This window comes from Natator depressus, chromosome 10 (assembly GCF_965152275.1).
Source record: "Natator depressus isolate rNatDep1 chromosome 10, rNatDep2.hap1, whole genome shotgun sequence".
NCBI classification, from domain to species: domain Eukaryota; kingdom Metazoa; phylum Chordata; order Testudines; family Cheloniidae; genus Natator; species Natator depressus.
Window position 1 is genome coordinate 34,268,130 of NC_134243.1, and position 22,809 is coordinate 34,290,938.

Consider the following 22,809-nt stretch of genomic DNA (forward strand, 5'->3'; position numbering starts at 1 on the left):
AAGTCAGGGAATCTGGCCTTGCCCAGGCTGCCACTCCCTTCTGTGGCTGCTCTCCCTGTCTTTTTCCCATTGCATCTCCCTTCTCCCTCCTCTCCCCCATGCCCAAGCTCTCAGGTCTCCTGCTGCCTCTTCCTCCTCTTGCTGCCATCTCTTTCCTGGTGTTTTCCATTTTCCAGAATGTTAGGAATCATTAGGAAGGGGATAGACAAAAAGACAGTAAATATCATAACACCACTATATAAATCCATGGTACTCCCGCACTTGGAATACTGCATCCAGTTCTGGTCGCCCCGTCTCAAAAAAGATACATGAGAATTGGAAAAGGTACAAAGAAGGGCAACAAAAATGATTACGGGTATGGAACAGCTTCCATATGAGGGGAGATTAAAAAGACTGGGATTGTTCAGCTTGGAAAAGAGACGAATAAGGGGAGATGTGTTAGAGGTCTATAAAATCATGACTGCTGTGGAGAAAGTGAATAGGGAAGTGTTATTTACCCCTTCACATAACACAAGAACTAGGGGTCACCCAATGAAATCAATAGGAAGAAGGTTTAAAACAAACAAAAGGAAGTATTTCTTCATGCAATGCACAGTCAACCTGTGGAACTTGTTGCCAGGTGATGTTGTGAAGACCAAAAGTGTAACTGGGTTCAAGAAAGAATTAGATAAGTTCAAGGAGGACTGGTCCATCAATGACTATTAGCCAAGATGGTCAGGGATGGAACCCCATGTTCTGGGTGTTCCTAAGCCTCTGACTGCCAGAAGCTGGGGCTGGATGAAAGGGGATAGATCTCTTGATAATTGCCCCTGTTCTGTTCATTCGCTCTGAAGCACCTGGCACTGGCTATTGTCAGAAGACAGGACACTGGGCTAGATGGGCCATTGGTCTCATCCAATATGGCTGTTCCTATGTTCTTATGTCCCTGTCAGGGCTCCTTTTTGTCTCCTTTCCACCATGAATAGCAAGGTCTCTCACTGCAATCTGTGTGCTGAAATTCATCATACTTCCTCAGGATTTTATGAGCCTTACAGCTCTTGTCTTGGCCAATAAGGGGTTTATGAATCCAGAGCTTTGTCTCTAGAAATAAACTGATATGCTTGATACCTGGTGTTCATTATCAGGCTGGCTTTATATCCTTCTCATTTCAGATTAAATCTGTACGTTAAAAAAATAGAATACTTCCCTCTGCAACAAAAAATATAATCTATTTTTTTAAAAAAACAGCCTTGGTCTAAGTAAAACAGGAAAGTGACTGATGCATTTGTGGCTATTACTGATCGTTACTTGGGAATATGAAGGCTTATTAAAGAACCTTGTGCTAGCTCCTTATAATGGCATCATCACTTGGCATTGATTTTGAGCAGAGATTGTATTGATCTCATTATCATTAATAAAGGCAGCGTACAGTACTGCTGTGGGCTAAGAGCTTGCAGCACAGTGTTGACAGGGACTCTCCATTCTCATTTCTTGCTAGGCTAGGGAGCTAATACAAGCAGCACGTCTCTCTTGCTCTTGCATAGCTGACTGAGTGCACAGTTTTCAGGTTACGGGGGTCCTTCCTGGGAAGATAAATCCCATGACCTACCACCACCTACTATTCCTATTTAATTTGGCCTTTATAATGTTACTGCTGGCTAAAGCTTAGCTATTCCATTAGTCAAGCTAGACACAAGCTGTCTCCACTCAAAAGCAGCCAAGTCAGATGAAGGGGTATTGTCACTCCCTTTCCGAAAAGGCCATCATGCAGCTGTGTGTAACATGAAAGCATCTGTTCAAATGAATTTACAGGTACCTCCCTTGAAAGTGAAAGGTGGGCTCAAAGCCCCGTTTCAGGTGCTGGGTCTGCAGCAGGTCTGGCAAGAGGATGGGCTGGCACTCTACGCTTGCCTAATTCCAGCAGACGAATCTCTGGCACAGAACAGCACCAAGATCCGGAAGCATAAAGTGAGTGGCAACACTTTGACATGTCCATTACTCAGAAATGCTCTGGTATTTATTAAGAGCCAGATTTGAATATCCTGACTCCAGCTGAGATGCCTAGGAGCCAGTGTAGTTTAGAACAGCCCATAGGCTGCTCTAAATCACAGCAGGGGCTGCCAGCTCAGGATTGTGGGAGTAGACAGGTGACTTACAGACACTCTACTCTATTTCCCACTCTGCTCTTCTCACCTGCGCCGAGTTTGAAATCTGCAGCTCAGAATACATCCCCATACATCAATGACCTTTTGTCTGTTTGTTGCACATTAGCTGGCCAATATATCTCCAGTGGCTGTCAATACCCAGTGTAGAAATCTTTATCCAGCAGTCAAAGAAGGAAAGCTTGTTTAACTTGCAGGGTGGTTTTGTGTTTGTATTTTTACTATGTGAAAATGTTGCTTAAGAGGGCATATTGTCTTGCTGTTAAATTCACAGGACCTGGAATCCAAAGCCCTGGCTTCCATTCCTGATCAGTTCAATATTAGGTGGTAATCTAGTCCTCTTAACCATTTTCTTACTGAATGATGTAGCAGGAACACCTTGGAAACACACTTTTCCTTGGTGTGCCAGTGCACCCGTCTCCTGAAGGCCACGTTTGAATGAACATTCTGTATATAATCACTGCTGAGGCACTGACTGTAGCCCTTTGCTAGGTTGGGGAGGACTGGCAGCTCTCCGGTGGCACAAAGCAGCTCTAAAGATGGTGTAGCTAGCCAGTGGCAGATCCCTCAGTTACAGGGGGTGCTTGAGTGGCACAGAACCACAGTCACAGTTTCTGTGCAACCCCACTTAGTGGCTGCTGATGTGGCCAGGGAAAAGGGGCGATGGCTGGATCCTGGAAATCCCTGGCTGCCAGAATGACCCCTTGGGGCCATGAGCAGCCCTCATGCTGTTCTAACTTGCACCAGAGATCCAGCCTGGCACATCACAACCTCCAGATCAAAGGTCGGGGGTGGGGGTGCAAATCTGGGTTTAGAACCCATTCCACTGCTCAGATGGAGTGAGTGCTCCTCATCCACAGCTGAGGAGCTGGCTGCCTGTGAGCAGGGAAGACTAAATTTCCCATGAAGTATCATAAAGCTAGCCTGGAATGTGACAGCTGTGGCTGCAAAGCTTTTCAAATATGTGATTGACGCTGACAACTAATGTCATAATTAAAACACTGCACAAGAGACAATAAGCAAACCCTCCTGTTGATGCCTGGGCACTGTGGGGAGAAGCAGCTGGGTGGGTGAGGAAAGGCAGCCTGCTAAACTGCCTAAGGGTATCACAGTGATTTCCGCCTTAGGTCCACTGGATCCAAGATAAATGCTTTGAAACACAAGCAATTGGGTGGTAAAGAGACTTACCCCCCCTCCCCCATCCCCTTGCCTTGATACTATCTGTTCACCTCAGCCATGGAGCTGATCAGAGTGTCGAAATAAGTTAACACCGAGCCAACTCAAAAGTCCCATCTGGTGTCATATAATTGAATGTATTTTGCAGGCTACAGGCCTAGGCTGCTCCGAACATTTGGTGAAGTCAGGGAAGGGAGTTGATTTTATCCCACATTGCCTGCACGTGCTGCATAGAGCTTCCAGTCACAGAAATAAATCATGGAACAATCCTTCCACCCTGCTTGCATGCACTGCCATTGGTACCCAGTTCAGCTAATACACACAACGGAGAACACATGAGCCAGCTGGATGGTGTTCCTTAAACTGGGCCTGTGTGCAACTGATGTTTCCTCTCGTGAGAGGTCTCCTCTCATCACAGAGGCTCCAGCATATGCCCTTCCCTACAACACTGCCTTTGTTATTCCTGCTTTCTTCAGACACTTGTACAGCGGCTCTTGGTTCCCTTGTCAGAGATGTAAGCTGATGGGAACCACTAAAAACTTTCAAAAATGTCAGATGCAGCAGAGACAATGAAAACAAAAGCAACTCACTGCTGCCTCTTTTATTATTCTCCTTATCAGCCGCAGCTATTGCTGGAGAGAAAGCTGGCAGATTTCACTGTTCAGACTCTCCGCTCTAGTCTCTTGCTGCAGTGCTAATGTGTCATATCTTACCTGGCAACATGAGATAACAATATTCCTCTCTTGCAGCAGTTAACATTCCTCGTTCTAGTTGTTTCTTATGGAAACAATGGCAATCAGTCATTGGGGCTTAGCTTAATTTGGTGTGCAAAATCTCATGGTCACTCTGTTGTCCAGGAAAATAACTTTGTTGGTTGTGAGATTCGAGGACAATATGAGTTGTTAAATTTTTTAGATCATCTACAAAAGAATGTACAAGGTCATGGTCAAAATTTAAGTCTAGCACCCAGACATTTTAATGTTCTCAGCTTGAGTAATCCATAGTTCTTTTATTAGTATGGCGAACAGACACATGACTGGCTGTGCAAACTATTAGATACACTTAGTGCCCACATGTTACCAAAGAGAAAATGTCTGTCTGTCTATGTATTGGTCTGTTGAGCCCATCAAGGTAGTATCTGATTCACATCGCGTTAGCCACAGTGGACTGTGATGTTTTTTTCTTTTAATATTGTTTCATGAATGTAGTGCTGAAAGGCAGTGGATTGCTAGTCCTGGAAACTGAGGACCTATTTCAGTCCACAGAGCAAGTGTTAACTTCCCTCAGCCTGTCCGCTAATATTCCCCAGCTGTGACATGGTGGGACCACTCATAGGTTGAGCAGGACATTAAGTCCCATTGGGCCTTGCATTTCTTGTCGCTTTGGCTTGATTGCCAACAGGGAGGCCAGCTGTGGTGATGACAGTAGTCTTTAAGAGGAGTCAGGGCCCAGTCTAACTATGGGGGCCTTCTTTAAGGAGAACAAGCCCATCTTGGCCAACCTGTAGTATTTATCTGCCTAGATGGCTGGTGTCAGCTAATTGACTAATGAGCACCTGGCCTGATAAAAGGCTGCCATAGTTCAGCTGAGAGGGTTGTTCCTAGAAAGAAAAGGCTCAGAAGAAGAGGTGCTCCCAGAGACACAGGCCCACGAGGAAGATCACTGCTGCTGAACTTTCTTAGTGCAGGATCGGAAGGACTGAATTATTAACATAGGCGCTGGGAGGAGGCCTGTGGGACTCCTGAACTTAGGCGAGGAGGCTTGTTGGTCTTAGCAGCCAGCTCCCAGAGGAAGGGTAGACTTGAGGGGCTAAAGGGTTTGTACCGTGAAAAATAATAAATCAGCCCCCTAGGGGGGGAATCTTGATTTAAGTCGTGGACTGGGAGTAAATCATTGCAATTGCAAGACTGCAAGAGAGAGAGAGTCCCTGCAAGACCAAGGGGTTGTACTTGAGGGTGGTGCCCTGCCACACGTGTAATAATAATAGTAGTTAGCTCAGACTGGAGAGGTGGACATTTGGCCACTGTGAACTGGACTGACCTGTCCTATTCATTTCACATAGGCCATTGGATGCTAATGGTTTTTTTCAGGCACTACCAACCTAGAAAGGACACACTCTCCATTCCAGTCCCCTGAGCCTTCTGCTTTCTGTTTACTGGGCATTTCATTGGCAGCGGCATGTCTTTTGTTGTTGTCAGATTTTATTTCTCTAGCCCAAGGTCTAATGGTTTCTGAATAAAAATATAACAGGCTCCTCAAGGAGGGAACTGCTGTCTTGGGCAGGTCAACCTTTCGATCTCTCAACCATGACAGCATCTTTTGTTTTTAAATCTATTTCTATAAATCAAGCAAATCTTCAAAATTTATCCCCCTCTGTCATCAGCTTTGGTAGCTTTTGGAATGCCAGTTTCTGTCCCCCTTCCAAACAAGTGATTGAAACGAGACAAGTTTACCCATTCCCTATACAGATCAGGGTCCTGGAGTTGTCAGAATGATACATTTATCTCTTGTAACCTTTGCATCCTGATAAACAAGATGTATTTAGAGGAATGTCTGATGGGAATCAGATTTTTATGACACATGCTCTTTAAGAATTTAAACGGTGTTTTCAGTTAGGCAGGCTATCACTAAATAAAGCAACCTGATTGTTTTCTATACACTTGCTAACACTAAACAATTTTGTGGTGCATGAAAATAACTTCCATTGAGTCTCTGTCATTGAATCAGCTGAGGATTGAGTCTGAGACCTTTACAGTTTGTGCTTTTGTTTGAAGGTACCAGAACAGATGCTAGAGAGAAGATATTTTGCATAACTATTAATCCTGATCATTTACAAGCTGGCCCCTGTTGGCTGGCCCCTGTTTGGGAAAAGTCTTCTCTCTGGCAGCCCTAGTTGCCCTAGTTGTTTTGAACCAATTTGGAGGGACAAGTGGGTTTAGAGAGGAAACCAAAGAGATCTGTAACTTCCCAACAGTGTAGAACAAAGATTGGGTTTCAGTGTTTTTAATAACAATCTTATTAAAAAATCAAATGAATACCACTGTTCAGACCTGTAAAATAGCCCCGTGAAAGATTTCTTAAGTGAATATTATACAGCATTAGACTGATTTATGGTCCCCTTAATGAAATAGTTTCCCCCACACCCCCAGCTTCAGAAAGGCAGAATCTGGTTATAATTAAAAGCAGTGATCCTTCACAAAGATTTATATAATACAGTCATCCCCTGGGCTGCAGAACAAGTGGAACGTCCCCTAGCCAAAAGAAAGTTACTGGTCACCTTTGGTTGTAGAACGCTGATGAGATTCATAGCATTGCCCCTTGGCCAGAACTACTGAAATGATTAGCTGGCTTAGCCATAAAGCTTTATTATGGAGAGCAGCATTGGCCTTAACAACTTCAATTGGCTGTAAAGTCCAGATATAAAATAACTGAGACATGCTATCCATCACACAGGGCTCCCAGCCTTTTGGGCGTCCATACCACTTCAGCAGATGAAGAACTTGTCTGTGCCTGCCTGTGCCCTCTTCATCCCCCTTCAACTGCAGCTAGCAACCTCCTCTCTACCTTAGTGATGGATTTAGGGTCTCACCTCCGTGCTAGTCCCCAGACTGCCTGCCTCCTGTTTAGTTGTACTGTAGTTATATGCAAGGCTGGGTAGGGCTTAGAGAGCTGAATGAGAGAAAATGCTGGGCAAGTGTTTCATCATTAAAATAGGGAAGGGGTTGTGCTGCTGGTGGGTTTGACAGGAGAGGGGAAGATAGCCAGCCAAGGATCAGTGGCAAAGCTGGAAGTATAACTGCTGGTCTGCATTGGGAACTGTGGTAAATTCTCTTCTCCATCTCCCATTTAACTCCAGTCATGCAACATGTGTATAAAAAGCTTCTTGTAAATAATATGTGCTGCTGTCTTGCAGTGCGCTGTTAACTTGAAGGCCGGGCGTTTAATCAAATGTCACTGTTTGTAGGCTAAGGAAGCTCTTCGAGGAACATCCATTTTTTACCAGCAGATCTCTACGTACCTCTCCCATACATGGCTTCCAAATGTTATCTGGTGGAGCAGAGAACTGACCAGTCGCCTCCAGAACCAACTATATCCACTCCTTCCGGAGATTCCTGCTGTACGACTCAACTGCATCACCGCTCTTAACCCTGACCCTAAGGTACTGTCTATGAACTGTGTGTTTCTATGTTCTACCATGACTAGGGCCAGTAACAGGTGTTGGCCTTCATCCATTAGGAATCTTTTCCTATGGTCTAGGTAAGGACTTAGGGCCTGATCCTAAGCCCTCTTAGTACTCATAACTCCCATTACAGTAAGAACATAAGAACAGCCATACTGGGTCAGACCAATGGTCCATCTAGCCCAGGATCCTGTCTGCCAACAGTGGCCAATGCCAGGTGATTCAGAGGGAATGAACAGAACAGGTAATCATCAAGTTATCCATCCCCTGTCACCTTGTGACATTGCACTCCATATGCTTTATGAAAATATGCTTATGAATGTGAATATGGTGTAACTGGAATATGCTTTATGCAAAAGGCCTCTTGTAAGGTATCGTTACAAAGCTTATAATCTACTGAGTGTGTCCATCCTATTTGTTTGCATGTATTATTCCTATGTCTGGAGTCAGGAGAATAAGATATAAACTTGTATTACTGATGTAAACATATTAAGTGGAAGCCATTAAGGGTGCTTCAGAATCAATGAACTGTAAAGGGCTCTGTTTACGTGCAAACCTTCCTGTGTCTTGTGGGCCAGCCCAGGAAGAATGGAGACTAGGGGTCTTACAGTGACATGTGGCCATGTCACCTAATAATGAAGGCCATCTTAAATCTGGTACTTTTCCATTTAGAAGGAGGGGTGGGATCCCAGAGAGACAAAAGATTCCCACCTTGTACCAAAGCTGTAAAAGGGGGTGGAGCAGGACAAAAGGAGGCCAGTCATGAGAAAACCCCTGCTTACCACCTGAGATGTCTGCTGGAACTAACAAGGACTGTACCAGGGGAAAGGATTGGGCCCAGACTAGGAAGGAGTCTATGAAAGAAGCTTAAGGGAACATCTTTAGGGGTGAGATATTACATGTAATCAGTTTCTTAATGTATTAGGCTTAGACTTGCGTGATTTTGCTTTATTTTGCTGGGTTACTTTGTTCTGTCTGTTATTACTTGAAACCACTTAAATCCTACTTTTTATTTTACTTAATACAATCACTTTTGTTTATTAATAAACCCAGAGTAAGTGATTAATACCTGGGGGGAGCAAACAGCTGTGTATATCTCTCTATCAGTATTATAGAGGGCAGACAATTTATGAATTTACCCTGTATAAGCTTTATACAGAGTAAAACGGATTTATTTGGGGTTTGGATCCCATTAGGAACTGGGTGTCTGGGTGCTGGAGAGGTAACCTGCTGAGCTGTTTTTGGTTAAAGTCTGCAGCTTTGGGGGCGAGGCCTAGACCCTGAGTCTGTGTTGCAGCAGGCTAGCGTGTCTGGCTCAACAAGGCAGGGTTCTGGAGTCCCAAGCTGGCAGGGAAAATGGGCTCAGAGGTAATTTCAGCACATCAGGTGACAGTCCCAAGGGGGTCTCTGTGACTGAAACTGTCACACACCTATTCCCAGCATCTGGCAAACAGGCTAGGGACACTTTAGAGCATGGGTTTGCGTCCCTGCCCATCCTATCCTTCAGTCAATGAGGATTATGAGCGCTCAGCACCTCTTAGGATGAAGCCCTTATCAGACTAAACTAAGCCTGGGAAGGCATTAACCTTGTAGCAAACATGGGCATGTCTAATGATCCATAGGAAGCATAAAGATTAACCTTTCACTGTTGTCAGGATGTACATGTCTTCCATAATATCTGCTCAAATGAATGAAATGCTAGAAGAGTTCATGTGTTTCTGGTTTAATGGAGATGTCTGTTTCTTTGAGGGACCTTGGACATTATATAGGACTGGCCCATTCTATCTAATTGTGAATGGTCATAGCTGCATTCACAGAAACAGTTCTCTGGGACAAATTATGATTGCTACAGGACAAATGTGCTAAGCCTCTTGTTCTCCTAGCATTTCCCTGCAAGAGGCAGTCAGAATGTGGCTACCTGCATTTCCTGAGTTCCAGGGGCTCCCAGCACTGCTCATCCCCACAGAGGATGCTATGCTGTGGAGAGGTAAAGCCATGATGCTTACAGATTGGTAAACAACCAGGTGGCTGCATTGGCGGCAATGGTCTTTTTCCTGAAGGTCTAGCAAGGACCACCAGCGAACGTGCTTCTTCTTCCCTTCCCAGATATAATGCATTCAGCCGTTGCTGCTCAGGCTGTGTCCCACTCATTGCCTTCTCATAGCATCAGCAGCATCTGTCAGTCGTGTTGTTTTCCCATAATTTCCAGGCCAATATAAGCACAGATACACAATCCCAGGAAACAGTGGACACTGCAGTGTTGTTTCACGACTGAGCCGATTCCTTTGAAACTGATGCAGTACAACACCTCTTATATAATTCTAATCAGGGGTTAATAGTTACCCAACACCAGTCAATACAAGGAAGAGGTAGGCACTAACATAGCACTTACAGTTTTGCCTCTATGATGTTCCACCTCCTTGACTGAAAAGGCAGCTTCTCTCTCATTGATGTGCAGCCAACGTGGCTTCAAGTACTGGCAAGTGCTGAAAAGTTACCCAGTATATTGTACAAGATAAATCTGGTGCTTATTTGTAAGGCACAGAATAAGGCCTTATTTAAATCAGGGAGAGCTTTTATGTCTGTCCCTTATTAGGGGAATTATAAATCATTAGAAATTGAACAGCCAGGCAGCAAACCCATTTTCTGTGTGAGGGATCTATCTCAGCCTCGCCTGCTTAGAAGAAATTAAGTTAGATAAAAGGCCAGATTTCCCCCTCAATTTCAGCTGTTGAGCACCTCCTGGGATCACTCCCTTAATTATGTGAAGGCCACATCACATCATGGCCCTTTAACCAGGTCAACCCACTTTTAAAACATGAAGCTTTCGGTTAAAATTCTGATCTCTCTAAGCAAGCTAGAATCGGCCAGATTCTCAGCTGATGGGGACTGGTGCTATTGACTATAGTGGAGTCATGCTGATTGACACTAGGGGACAATCTGTCCCAGAGTTACTAAAAGCCAGCACCATATCGGTTTTACATGTGAAATTCAGTGTTAGCTTTAATCAGGCCTGTCAGCTTGAAAACTCTGGTGTAGCACCAGTGATCATTATTATTTATCACAGATATCACAGTGGGGACCAGAGTCCTAACTAGATTGGCACCCCATAGTGCAGAGCATTGGACACATGGTTAATAAATACAGAGCTCTGTCCCAGAGACCTTACAGTCTAAAAGACAAGATGCAAAAAGATCGATGAAACAAACAAGTGGACAGGAGTGGGGAGAGAGGAAAATGGGATAAAAAATGTAATAGGATGCCTTAGTCCAGCCTTGTTCTGTGCACAGCGGGTAACCGGTCAGTAGCATTAATCTTTATACAGATTCTTTGTCAGAGAGAGAGAGAGAGAACATTTAGTTTTCAGTCAGTTGGTCCAGTAGTTTCTCAGCAGATTCTGAGTCCCAAAATAGATCATTTTGCCTTTGGTGCCTTACTTTGAAAGTCTCTGTTATTAATGCTATACATACTTTATATCGATCTGCAGTATTTCATTTTGGATATCCAGAGCAATTTCACAAGGGGATCATTAAAACCCCAGGTTAGGTTAGGAGTGACATAATCCTTGTGGAGGTTTGCAATTAGTGTTCCATGTCAGCAAAAAGGGGATTGCTTCATTTTAATATAAAATACAACTAACTGCATCTTCATATTAACCCTTGGGATGCTCTGTATTTGTCCTGATAACCTCCTTCCCCTCTCCTGTTCCTTAGTTCCAAGTGAACAAGACTTACCTCCTTAGTACCTCCAGCAGTGCTCTGAGCACAAGTGGGCAGGCAGTCTCATGGTCCTTGCCTGCTTTTTCTTGGCCACTCTGCACAGAGTCACCCTGGGCTCCCAGTCTGTGCTAGTTCCCAGCCTGCTGGGGGAATCAGGGAAGTGGATTATATCTGGAGCAAATGCCAAGAGAGAATGGGGGCTCCTGCTTGGGGAAGGTGGATCAGAACTTGCTCAGCTGTGAAGCACTGGCTCTGCTTTACTTGCCCATAGTGGAATCCTCCAGTAGCTCCGCCATAGCCCTGTAAATTAGCTAGTTCCCAGCTGACTTCCACCAACAAGTGAAGGCTTGTTTTCCTTTTTCATGGGATAGTTCTGATTAATAATGGGCCCATCCTGAGTTCCTTACTTTTTACTGAGGCAAGACTCCCATTGACCGTGATTGGAGTTTTGGGCCCAGTCCAAATTCTCCTGGGTGTAACTCCACTGAAGCTGAGGATGAGTGTTGTCAAAAAATAACAACACAGCACAATATGGGGTAACAAGAGCACTTGGTGGCTATATGAAGACTGAAGGCATATCACCGAAGGCATACAAAATTCATTGCTGAAGTATTTCTTCACTCTGTTAATATACAGATACAGCCCCCTAGAAAACAACCTGCCTCCAGAATTTGTGAACAACATGCCACATAAGAGATCTACTCCCATACATACAAAAGACCAAAGCAGAGTCTGAGTTTTCACAGATGTGATCATTCTGGTTTAATGATAGGTATAAACTTCTAGCTGCAACAAAATATATCAGTCCAATACAGTTGATACCAGAGTGTGCTTCATGTTACAGGAATATAGTCTGTAAAGATCATGAAGAATGGGGAGCCACTTGGGAATTTCTCGGTCTGAACATTCTGAATTCAATCAATTAGGCTTTAGTCTCCCAAGGGAAGAGGTTAAAATCCCCCATCACTTGGGACATTTAAAACAAGACTAGAGAAAGCGCAAGAAAATGTATGATGGGGAAGTATCTTGCATCAGCAGAATGACCTCCTGGGGCTGTTCTCTGATTAAAATTTAAGAAGCTCTTTCCCAGAGAATATATTAATGGGATATTTGAATAACAGCATTTATATGACACAGCTGACAAGAACTTTTAGAGTTTTGCAATGCCTTATAGAAGTGATGTTCATTCTCTTCTCCAAAATATATGCGTTATAATATCTCCCCACTCCTGAATCTCTGCTCTTAGCATGTGACTGACAAATCTCATAGCTGTAGAGTTTTAATGCCTTACATTGTCTTATCAACAAGCACCGTGCACTTACCTCTGGTAAGGGTGAACAGCACCTGCCTCTTATTAGCAGCTTTTACCATCACAGCTGATGGAGGAAAACAATGAGGAGTGCTTGTGGCACCTTAGAGACTAACAAATTTATTTGTGCATAAGTTTTTGTGGGCTAAAACCCACCTTATCAGATGCCTGGAGTGGAAAATACAGTAGAGAGGTATCAATACACAGTATATGAAAAGATGGGAGTTCTCTTACCAAGTGGGGGGTCAGTGCTAATGAGCCAATTCAATTAAGGTGGAAGTGAGTTATTCTCAACAGTTGACAAGAAGGGAGGAAAAATCACTTTTGTAGTGTTAATGAATTCAGTGTAATCAAAGTGGCCCATTTCAAACAGTTGACAAGAAGGTGTGAGTATCAGCAAGGGAAATATTAGTTTTTGTAGTGACCCATCCACTTCCAGTCTTTATTCAGGCCTAATGTGATGGTGTCCAGTTTGCAAATTAATTCCAGTTCTGCAGTTTCTCGTTGGAGTCTGTTTTTGAAGTTTTTTTGTTGAAGAATTGCCACTTTTAAGTCTGTTATTGAGTGACCAGGGAGATTGAAGTGTTCTCCTACTGGGTTTTGAAAATTATAATTTTTGATGTTAGATTTGTGTCCATTTATTCTTTTGCATAGAGACTGTCCGGTTTGGCCAATGTACATGGCAGAGGGGCATTGCTGGCACATGATGGCATATACACGTCTGTGTAGGTGAATGAGCTCCTGATAGTGTGGCTGATGTGGTTAGGTCCTATGATGGTGTCCCTTGAATAGATATGTGGACAGAGTTGGCACTGGGGTTTGTTGCAGGGTTTGGTTCCTGGGTTAGTGTTTTTGTTGTGTGGTGTGTAGTTGCTGGTGAGTATTTGCTTCAGGTTGGGGGGCTGTCTGTAAGCAAGGACTGGCCTGATGGAGGAGCTTCCTTGCACAACTGCTGCTACCATCACATCAGCGTTTAATCATCTTCACTGACATCTTCATCTGATTCTCATTAGGTTCTTGGCTGCAGAGCTGCTACCTCTAACTGTTTTCTGTCAAACAAATAAATAAAAATTGCATTAAGTAATGTGGTCTGGGCTCAGCGCCTCACAGCTCTTCAGATGTTTTATTAATCTTTTACTGCTGCCTGTGCTCTCTCTTTCTCTCTTCTTTTCACACAGTCTGAGAAACAGTCTAGTGGCTTCAAGCTACGCCCCAGGTGTGGACATATCGGGTCCTTCATGTATAGATATGACAGTTACCTGAGATGCCTTGGGTGCACCATGACTTGGCTGGATGTGGGATCTGGGAGCTCTCAGGTCCCAGTGTGTGCCTCAGGGCTGTGCTGCCCTTCTCTGAAGCTTCTGTTAAGCCTGATGCCAAATCTTCAAGGGCTTCGTTATCAAGCATCTGAGCTGGGCATTAGGACTTTGCCTTAATGCATGTCTGACAGGATCGACCCTCCACAATAGTGCTTCGGCATCTTCAGAGTGATCGGCCTGTTCCAGCTGGAGTCACTGGAGGATGCTGAGAGATTGGCATGCTTGATGCCTGCCCTGGATGGTGCTGGATTGCAAGGCCAAGGCACCACCTCTCTCAAAGCACAGATCAAAATCCTAATCAAGGAGTGCTACTCACCTGCATCAGTAACACCTCACCAGTCCTTGATTAGTCAAGGCCTCCTGCTATTCAGTCTCTTCCTGAGCTGGTACTGAGAGGCCAGCTACCAGGCATTCCTGCACCTATTGTAAAGCCCGATGAACTCGTTACATTGCCTTGGCTTCAGTGCTTATATATGCCTCACATTTCACCTGATTGGTCAGACCACTCACCCAGTGCTGAATCTACTTGGGGCTGACTCACTCCCCTGTCAGTAACTCAGATGCCCCAGACCCCATGTATACAGTGATAATATGGCTGTACAAATGGATGCCTAATTGCAGACTTACAATGAGTTGCTGCATTAACACACTCCAGAATCTCAGTTTACAGTGAAAAAACATGATGAAATCGTGACCCCACTGAAGTCAGTGGGAGTTCTGCCATTGACAAACTTATGGTTGAAAAGCTGACCTTCGGAATATGACCCAAATGTAAACTATCATGATGATGTTTGCCTGAAACAAGCTGGGAGAGGTGTGAATTGATCCAGTTCATCACAGTGGTTTGTTCACTCTGGAGCCGAATGACTGTAAATTAACTGTGAACACGGCTAACTATTCCACAGATGATTGGTTAGCAGAACCATCCAGTTAACATTTTTATCCATCATAGCTGGATGTGGTGGTACATACTGGGGGAGGAGGAGGGTGCAGTGGGGTATCTAGTTGCTGTCAACGTTTGCTGGAGGACAGGAATGTGGAATTCAATGCTACCTCCTCCTACACTTAAAATCACCTCTGTCCCTGCCCTAAAGTGGGAAGAAGAGAAAGCAAGGTACATACCCATCCCAGTACCTTGTGTATGCCAGTATCCAGGACTGCCCTCCCGCCCCCGCCATCCTGCGTGATAGAAACCCTAATTGCCCTCTCCCTAGCCATCCAAACCTCCACCTGCCCCAGGCTGATTGCACAATGCATTCATGCATTTTCAATACTAAAATCTGCCCCACATTGAAATTCTGGGAGTTCTGTAAAACAAATGGAATTTAGTATCACAATAAATAACACAAGGGATTGGACCACATGGTGGCAGAGAAGGGAGAGCATTTAGCAGTAATGCCCCAAATCAACAGTCCTTGCAGCCTAATTCTGGGGTCCTTGCCATGTAAATCTGAAGTCCCTGCTGTAAACAGTTCCTGCTGTGCTGCATCAGACTTGGGTCTTGAATATGTCTCACAACTGGTGCCTGAGCACCAGCTTTCAGTGCCTGTGTCCCTGGCACTTTCTTTAATGCTGTTGATGCTTTCACTGCCAATGGCATTGACACAGCTGAGGTTGGTGGCTCCTTTGTCAGTGCTCCTGCCACTCATCTTGGCTTAAACCTGAAGATGCCAAATGAGCTGGTGGAGATAGTTAATGTGGATCATGCGAAGGAGCTAGGAGAGTCTCTGAGGCACCCAATCCTTCTATGGAGGTAGAGAGGAAAGCCAATGACTTTCTCATGGAGGATTTGAACAGCGTTTCTTTCCGTTTCTTATGCTGGGAAGCACCAAGGGCTTTGGGGATGAGATAAGGAAGTAGCTAGTGTTCCCTCCCGCAAATCCGGCTATGGCTTCCTGCTTTGGCTGGGAAACATTTCTCAGGCTAGTAGATTCTATTTGCTACATAAAGATTATTTTCAGATTCTCTTGACATAGTTTGATGGTCAAACCTTTTCTTTAGCTCTTGTGGGGAATGAGTGCAGAATATGCTTGCATTCAAGAAGGGAAATGTCAGAGCTCATTGTTTTCTTGTGCGACAGCCAGAGTAACCAGGCTCCTGTACAATATGCTTCCCCTTCCTACTTTCATTGTTTCTGCTCTGTATTTTGCAACCCATTTTTGTTGTGCTGTGAAATCTCTTCCCCTAACTGTGTCTGGCTTCATCTCTGCAATCTTGTCTGAAACAAAACAATGGCTCCAGGTTGCTTTTTAATGATTCTTTAAGAAAAAGTAATGTTTGTTTTCAGTCTCAGCTATGCTATAGAGCAATCTTCTCCAGTGCCTTCAGGTGACAGAAATCTGAGTATGTCTCCTGAACAACAACCAAGAAATTTGACAGTTATAAAGAAAAACACAGGATGCCACCAGGTAGGAACGGGGCACCCTAGTCCTCTTGGGAATAACGCTATGGGCCCAGATTTTTTCTGTGCCAAGGTCTGCTTGGTAGGGGGCTGTCAGGGAGATGATCAGGCTGCTCCAGCCCCAGGATAAGTCAGAGCAGCTTTGGGGCTGCTGTAACTTCTGTCAGTTGCTCATAGTCCCCAAGGGACCATACAATCATAGAATTTCAGGGTTGGAAGGGACCTCAGGAGGTCATCTAGTCCAACCCCCTGCTCAAAGCAGGACCATTCCCCAACTAAATCATCCCAGCCAGGGCTTTGTCAAGCCTGACCTTAAAAACCTCAAAGGAAGGAGATTCCACCACCTCCCTAGGTAACGCATTCCACTGCTTCACCACCCTCCTAGTGAAAAAGTTTTTCCTAATATCCAACCTAAACCTCCCACACTGCAACTTAAGACCATTACTCCTTGATCTGTCATCTGCTACCACTGAGAACAGTCGAGATCCATCCTCTTTGGAACCCCCTTTCAGGTAGTTGAAAGCAGCTATCAAATGTTCAATGAGTGAGAATTGTTCTACTATGTCCCGTTTCACTTCTGACACACCTTATGTGCCAGGGTGCTGGGGGCAGTTGGCATAGGAGCTGATTATGCTGCCTTGTGCCAGCAGAGAGCTCTCCTACTAGGGGAATTCTCAGCAGCCATTGAAGGCCAGCTTCCTCCACTTTACACCCTCTGAGTGCTGCAAAGTGGCTAGAACGTAGGCAGAGATTCTCTCCCACTTTCCCTGAAGATAACAGGGGGGCTTTCAGTCATGATGTGTAAGCTGGTTTAATGCGGCCTCTGGGCCTGATTCTGGTCTCACGCCACTGTTCCACTGGTGCAACACTGATCATTTCAGTGGAGGAAGTGAGAAGAAAATCAGGTCCTGAGGCTAAGCTGATATAACTTACACCTCCTTCCTGCCTCTCTCTCAGTGTATGTTACGCTCCCTTACTGGCATGTCACTTATACCCCTTTATCCATCACTTCTCTTTGACCCTTGATCCTAACACATACTGTGTGTCCTTTGAACCTTTAGCTTGGCTGTGTGGAGCTTCCATGATGTACCATGATCTCCCCTCTTGGAGATGGGAAGGGGTACATCATGGGAGATGTGGTCAGGCCAGGGAGCCCAGCCCTTAGAGGAGAATGGGGACATGAGGCAATTGAACGAGAACTCCCATGTGGGACTGCAGCATTATGTCCAAATAGAAATATTTTGGTTTTCAAGTGTTTGGTTTTCAAAGAAAAATAAAACATTTCCATGGAAAGCAGCCACTTTTTGTGAAAAAAATCATTTTGCCAGAAACCCAGTTCTCCATCAAAAATAGTTTTGATGGAACATTTTCAACCATCCCTGGCAAGGAGGCATCACTGGCAGAGCAGGGGTTTGGGGGGATGTGTGAAAAGAGACATGGATAGAAAATAGAGGATAAGGCAGAGTTTATATTTAGAGCCCGGAAGGTGATCACAGGAGACTGAACTTCCCTATTGAAACAAGTTCTTTTGGAGAGGCCTGGGAACAGGGCCTGGGTCAAGAGAAATGAAAATGTCACTCCTCTTGTGCGCCAACATGCATCCAGCTGGCCAGCACTGACTCATGCTGAAAAGGAGCGGCAGAAAAGATTAGAAATAAATGGGCTTCCCTGGGCCCTGAATGATTTTGACATTATTCATAGTTCCTGATAACAGTGGGATCACTCAGCTACCCAACAGGGGATAGTACATTATGTACCAAAGCAAGGCTCATCCAAGAATTTTATCCATCTGTGTTTACATGATTCTCCCCTAAATATGTGGCTAGATTTCTATACAATGCATGCTGAAAGAGGGAAGTGCTGGAGGTCCCCTCTTCTCGGACATTTAAAACTAGACTGGTCTAAACACTAGCTAATATATTGTAGGCACCAGTGGGGCATTGACCCGTGAGGAGAGGGGTCGACTAGATCAACCAATAGGACTTCCTACCTCCACTTTCTATGACTCTGTGAATATCATATTTGGGATAACTGCCAGACAATACAATCTGACATATCATGGGTACAATGTATAGAGGCTTCTGATTCCATGACGTCCATTAGACATCACTTCTTTATTTGCTAGCTAGCAATGTGGCTGATAAATATATAAATGGCCTGATTTTCAAAACCTAAGAAGTCTAGGGCCTATTTGCAGGTGTGTACCTTTGTAGTCACAGTCACTGCAATTTAAAATGGCCCATAATTTGTAATTCATTCCCTTCCTGCACAATCAATGAGAGGGTCTTTGGGTCAGATTATTATTCCAGTAGCAGGAGTTACTTCACTGAAATCAATAGGCTTGAGCCTGATGTTACTGAGATTAGTGTCACTTATAGTGAATGGGAAATAGGTAATCTCAACTGAATTCTGCCCTTATTTACCACCATACAATTTCTTACTATACTTGAGGCTGCAGAGGTGTCAATGAGACAGGGCTTGTGTCATAAATATAAAGGGAAGGGTAAACCCCTTTAAAATCCCTCCTGGCCAGAGGAAAAATCCTCTAACCTGTAAAGGGTTAAGAAGCTAAAAGTAACCTCGCTGGCACCTGACCAAAATGACCAATGAGGAGACAAGATACTTTCAAAAGCTGGGAGGAGGGAGAGAAACAAAGGGTCTGTGTCTCTCTGTATGCTGCTTTTGCCGGGGAAGGACCAGGAATGGAGTCTTAGAACTTGAGTAAGTAATCTAGCTAGATATGTGTTAGATTATGATTTCTTTAAATGGCTGAGAAAAGAACTGTGCTGAATAGAATGACTATTCCTGTCTGTGTGTCCTTTTTGTAACTTAAGGTTTTGCCTAGAGGGATTCTCTATGTTTTGAATCTAATTACCCTGTAAGGTATCTACCATCCTGATTTTACAGAGGTGATTTCTTTACTTCTATTAAAAGTCTTCTTGTAAGAAAACTGAATGCTTTTTCATTGTTCTCAGATCCAAGGGTTTGGGTCTGTGGTCACCTATGCAAATTGGTGAGGATTTTTACCAAACCTTCCCCAGGAAGTGGGGTGCAAGGGTTGGGAGGATTTTGGGGGGAAAGATGTGTCCAAACTACGTTTCCCAGTAAACCCAGTTAGAGTTTGGTGGTGGCAGTGGAGATCCAGGGACGAAGGATAAAATTAATTTGTACCTCGGGGAAGTTTTAACCTAAGATGGTGAAAGTAAGCTTAGGAGGTTTTCATGCAGGTCCCCACATCTGTACCCTAGAGTTCAGAGTGGGGGAGGAACCTTGACAGCTTGGCTCATTTGATTTAAGTAACAAAAAGATAGTGAAATAATGTAAGAAATGGGAAATGGAGATTGACACTCAAACTCCTACAATGGGGCAAACCAAGAGTCAGCCTTTCCCTCAAGTTTCCTAAACTATGTTAGGTTGTGTCCTGACTAGAGCTGTGTGAATAGCAATAAAGGTTTCCATGGAGATTTCGCCACATTCTGGATCAAGTTTGCTTTGATCATTTTTGCCCTCTTTCTCTTTCAGCTTCTTGAATATTCATGGGATTGAGTTTTTGGGCTGGGGTCAGCCTGCATGCATGCAACACCACAGCTCGTGTACAAGTAACACCCTGTTTGTATTCAGTTACGTGATAGCACCAAGAGTGCTCGTGGGGCCATCATAGATCTTGTGGGCTTAGGCATGAGGACGGTAAGAAATAGGGAGGGAAATAAGGGATTTCCTACAATAAACAGCATTGTTTGAACATCGTGAACAGCAGAAGGAGAGAGCTGGGGTCTCCAGTTTGAAAACGGTGCTGGTAAGGTCTCTCTCTGAGAGACACTTGGCTCACGTGCTACGGAGTGCCCACAAGTGATTGAGGGAGCGGTGTGATCACCCAGACACAACTACCCACAGGTGCTGCAGCACATCCACATTCCTGTGACTGTGCCACCAGATGGGTGCCCTGCCCAAGGGCTGCTGAGGGTACGTCTACACTACAAAATTAGGTTGATTTTATAGAAGTCGATTTTTACAAATCAATTTTATATAGTCGATTGTGTATGTCCCCATTAAGTGCATTAAGTCGGTGGAGTGTGTCCTCATATCATAGAATCATAGAATCATAGAATATCAGGGTTGGAAGGGACCCCAGAAGGTCATCTAGTCCAACCCCCTGCTCGAAGCAGGACCAATTCCCAGTTAAATCATCCCAGCCAGGGCTTTGTCAAGCCTGACCTTAAAAACCTCTAAGGAAGGAGATTCTACCACCTCCCTAGGTAACGCATTCCAGTGTTTCACCACCCTCTTAGTGAAAAAGTTTTTCCTAATATCCAATCTAAACCTCCCCCATTGCAACTTGAGACCATTACTCCTTGTTCTGTCATCTGCTACCATTGAGAACAGTCTAGAGCCATCCTCTTTGGAACCCCCTTTCAGGTAGTTGAAAGCAGCTATCAAATCCCCCCTCATTCTTCTCTTCCGCAGACTAAACAATCCCAGCTCCCTCAGCCTCTCTTCATAAGTCATGTGCTCTAGACCCCTAATCATTTTTGTTGCCCTTCGCTGGACTCTCTCCAATTTATCCACATCCTTCTTGTAGTGTGGGGCCCAAAACTGGACACAGTACTCCAGATGAGGCCTCACCAGTGTCGAATAGAGGGGAACGATCACGTCCCTCGATCTGCTCGCTATGCCCCTACTTATACATCCCAAAATGCCATTGGCCTTCTTGGCAACAAGGGCACACTGTTGACTCATATCCAGCTTCTCGTCCACTGTCACCCCTAGGTCCTTTTCCGCAGAACTGCTGCCTAGCCATTCGGTCCCTAGTCTGTAGCGGTGCATTGGATTCTTCCATCCTAAGTGCAGGACCCTGCACTTATCCTTATTGAACCTCATCAGATTTCTTTTGGCCCAATCCTCCAATTTGTCTAGGTCCTTCTGTATCCTATCCCTCCCCTCCAGCGTATCTACCACTCCTCCCAGTTTAGTATCATCCGCAAATTTGCTGAGAGTGCAATCCACACCATCCTCCAGATCATTTATGAAGATATTGAACAAAACCGGCCCCAGGACCGACCCCTGGGGCACACCACTTGACACCGGCTGCCAACTAGACATGGAGCCATTGATCACTACCCGTTGAGCCCGACAATCTAGCCAGCTTTCTACCCACCTTATGGTGCATTCATCCAGCCCATACTTCCTTAACTTGCTGACAAGAATACTGTGGGAGACCGTGTCAAAAGCTTTGCTAAAGTCAAGAAACAATACATCCACTGCTTTCCCTTCATCCACAGAACCAGTAATCTCATCATAAAAGGCGATTAGATTAGTCAGGCATGACCTTCCCTTGGTGAACCCATGCTGACTGTTCCTGATCACTTTCCTCTCATGTAAGTGCTTCAGGATTGATTCTTTGAGGACCTGCTCCATGATTTTTCCAGGGACTGAGGTGAGGCTGACTGGCCTGTAGTTCCCAGGATCCTCCTTCTTCCCTTTTTTAAAGATGGCACTACATTAGCCTTTTTCCAGTCATCCGGGACTTCCCCCGTTCGCCATGAGTTTTCAAAGATAATGGCCAAGGGCTCTGCAATCACAGCCGCCAATTCCATGGCTAGCATCGACTCATGGAGTGGTGCACTGTGGGTAGCTATCCCATAGTTCCCGCAGTCTCCGCTGCCCATTGGAATTCTGGGTTAAGCTCCCAATGCCTGATGGGGCAAAAACATTGTTGAGGGTGGTTTTGGGTACACGTTGTCAGTTGCCCTCCCGCCTCCGTGAAAGCAATGGCAGACAATCGTTTTGTGCCTTTTTTCCTGGGTTACCCGTGCAGACGCCATACCATGGCAAGCATGGAACCCGCTCAGCTCACCGCTGCTGTTGTGAGCATTGTAAACGCCTCACGCATTATCCTGGAGTATGTGCAGAACTGGGCTAACAGACACCAGCACGAGGATGATTGTGATGAGGACATGAACACAGACATTCCTGAAAGCACGGGCTGTAGCAATTGGGACATCATGGCGCCAGTGAGGCTGGTTGATACAATGGAACGCCGATTCTGGGCCCGGCAAACAAGCACAGACTGGTGGGACTACATCGTGTGGCAGGTATGGGATGATTCACAGTGGCTGTGAAACTTTCACATGTGTAAGGCCACTTTCCTTGAACTTTGTGAGTTGCTTTCCCCCGCCCTGAAGCGCAGGAATACCAAGATGAGAGCTGCCCTGACAGTTGAGAAGCGAGTAGCGATAGCCCTGTGGAAGCTTGCAACGCCTGACTGCTTCTGGTCAGTCGGGAATCAATTTGGAGTGGGCAAGTCTATTGTAGGGACTGCTGTGATCCAAGTAGCCAATGCAATCGCTGACGTTCTCCTATCAAGGGTAGTGACTCTGGAAAATGTGCAGGTCATAGTGGATGGCTTTGCTGCAATGGGGTTCCCTAACTGTGGTGGGGCAATAGACGGAACACATATCCCTATCCTGGCACCGGGCCACCTTGCCAACCAGTATATAAACCGCAAGGGGTACTTTTCAATGGTGCTGCAAGCACTGGTGGATCACAAGGGACATTTCACCAACA

At 45.0% G+C, this 22,809-nt stretch overlaps 1 protein-coding gene across 1 annotated transcript in view; it reads left to right on the forward strand.

Moving 5' to 3' along the window:
- Positions 1-22,809, forward strand: part of DNAAF8 (dynein axonemal assembly factor 8) — a 154,651-nt gene that overhangs the window by 52,799 nt on the left and 79,043 nt on the right. Inside the window, exons 12-13 of the mRNA XM_074965705.1 lie at positions 1,792-1,947; positions 7,282-7,476. Of these exons, the coding sequence (XP_074821806.1) occupies positions 1,792-1,947; positions 7,282-7,476 (351 nt within the window). The remainder of the gene's footprint in view (positions 1-1,791; positions 1,948-7,281; positions 7,477-22,809) is intronic.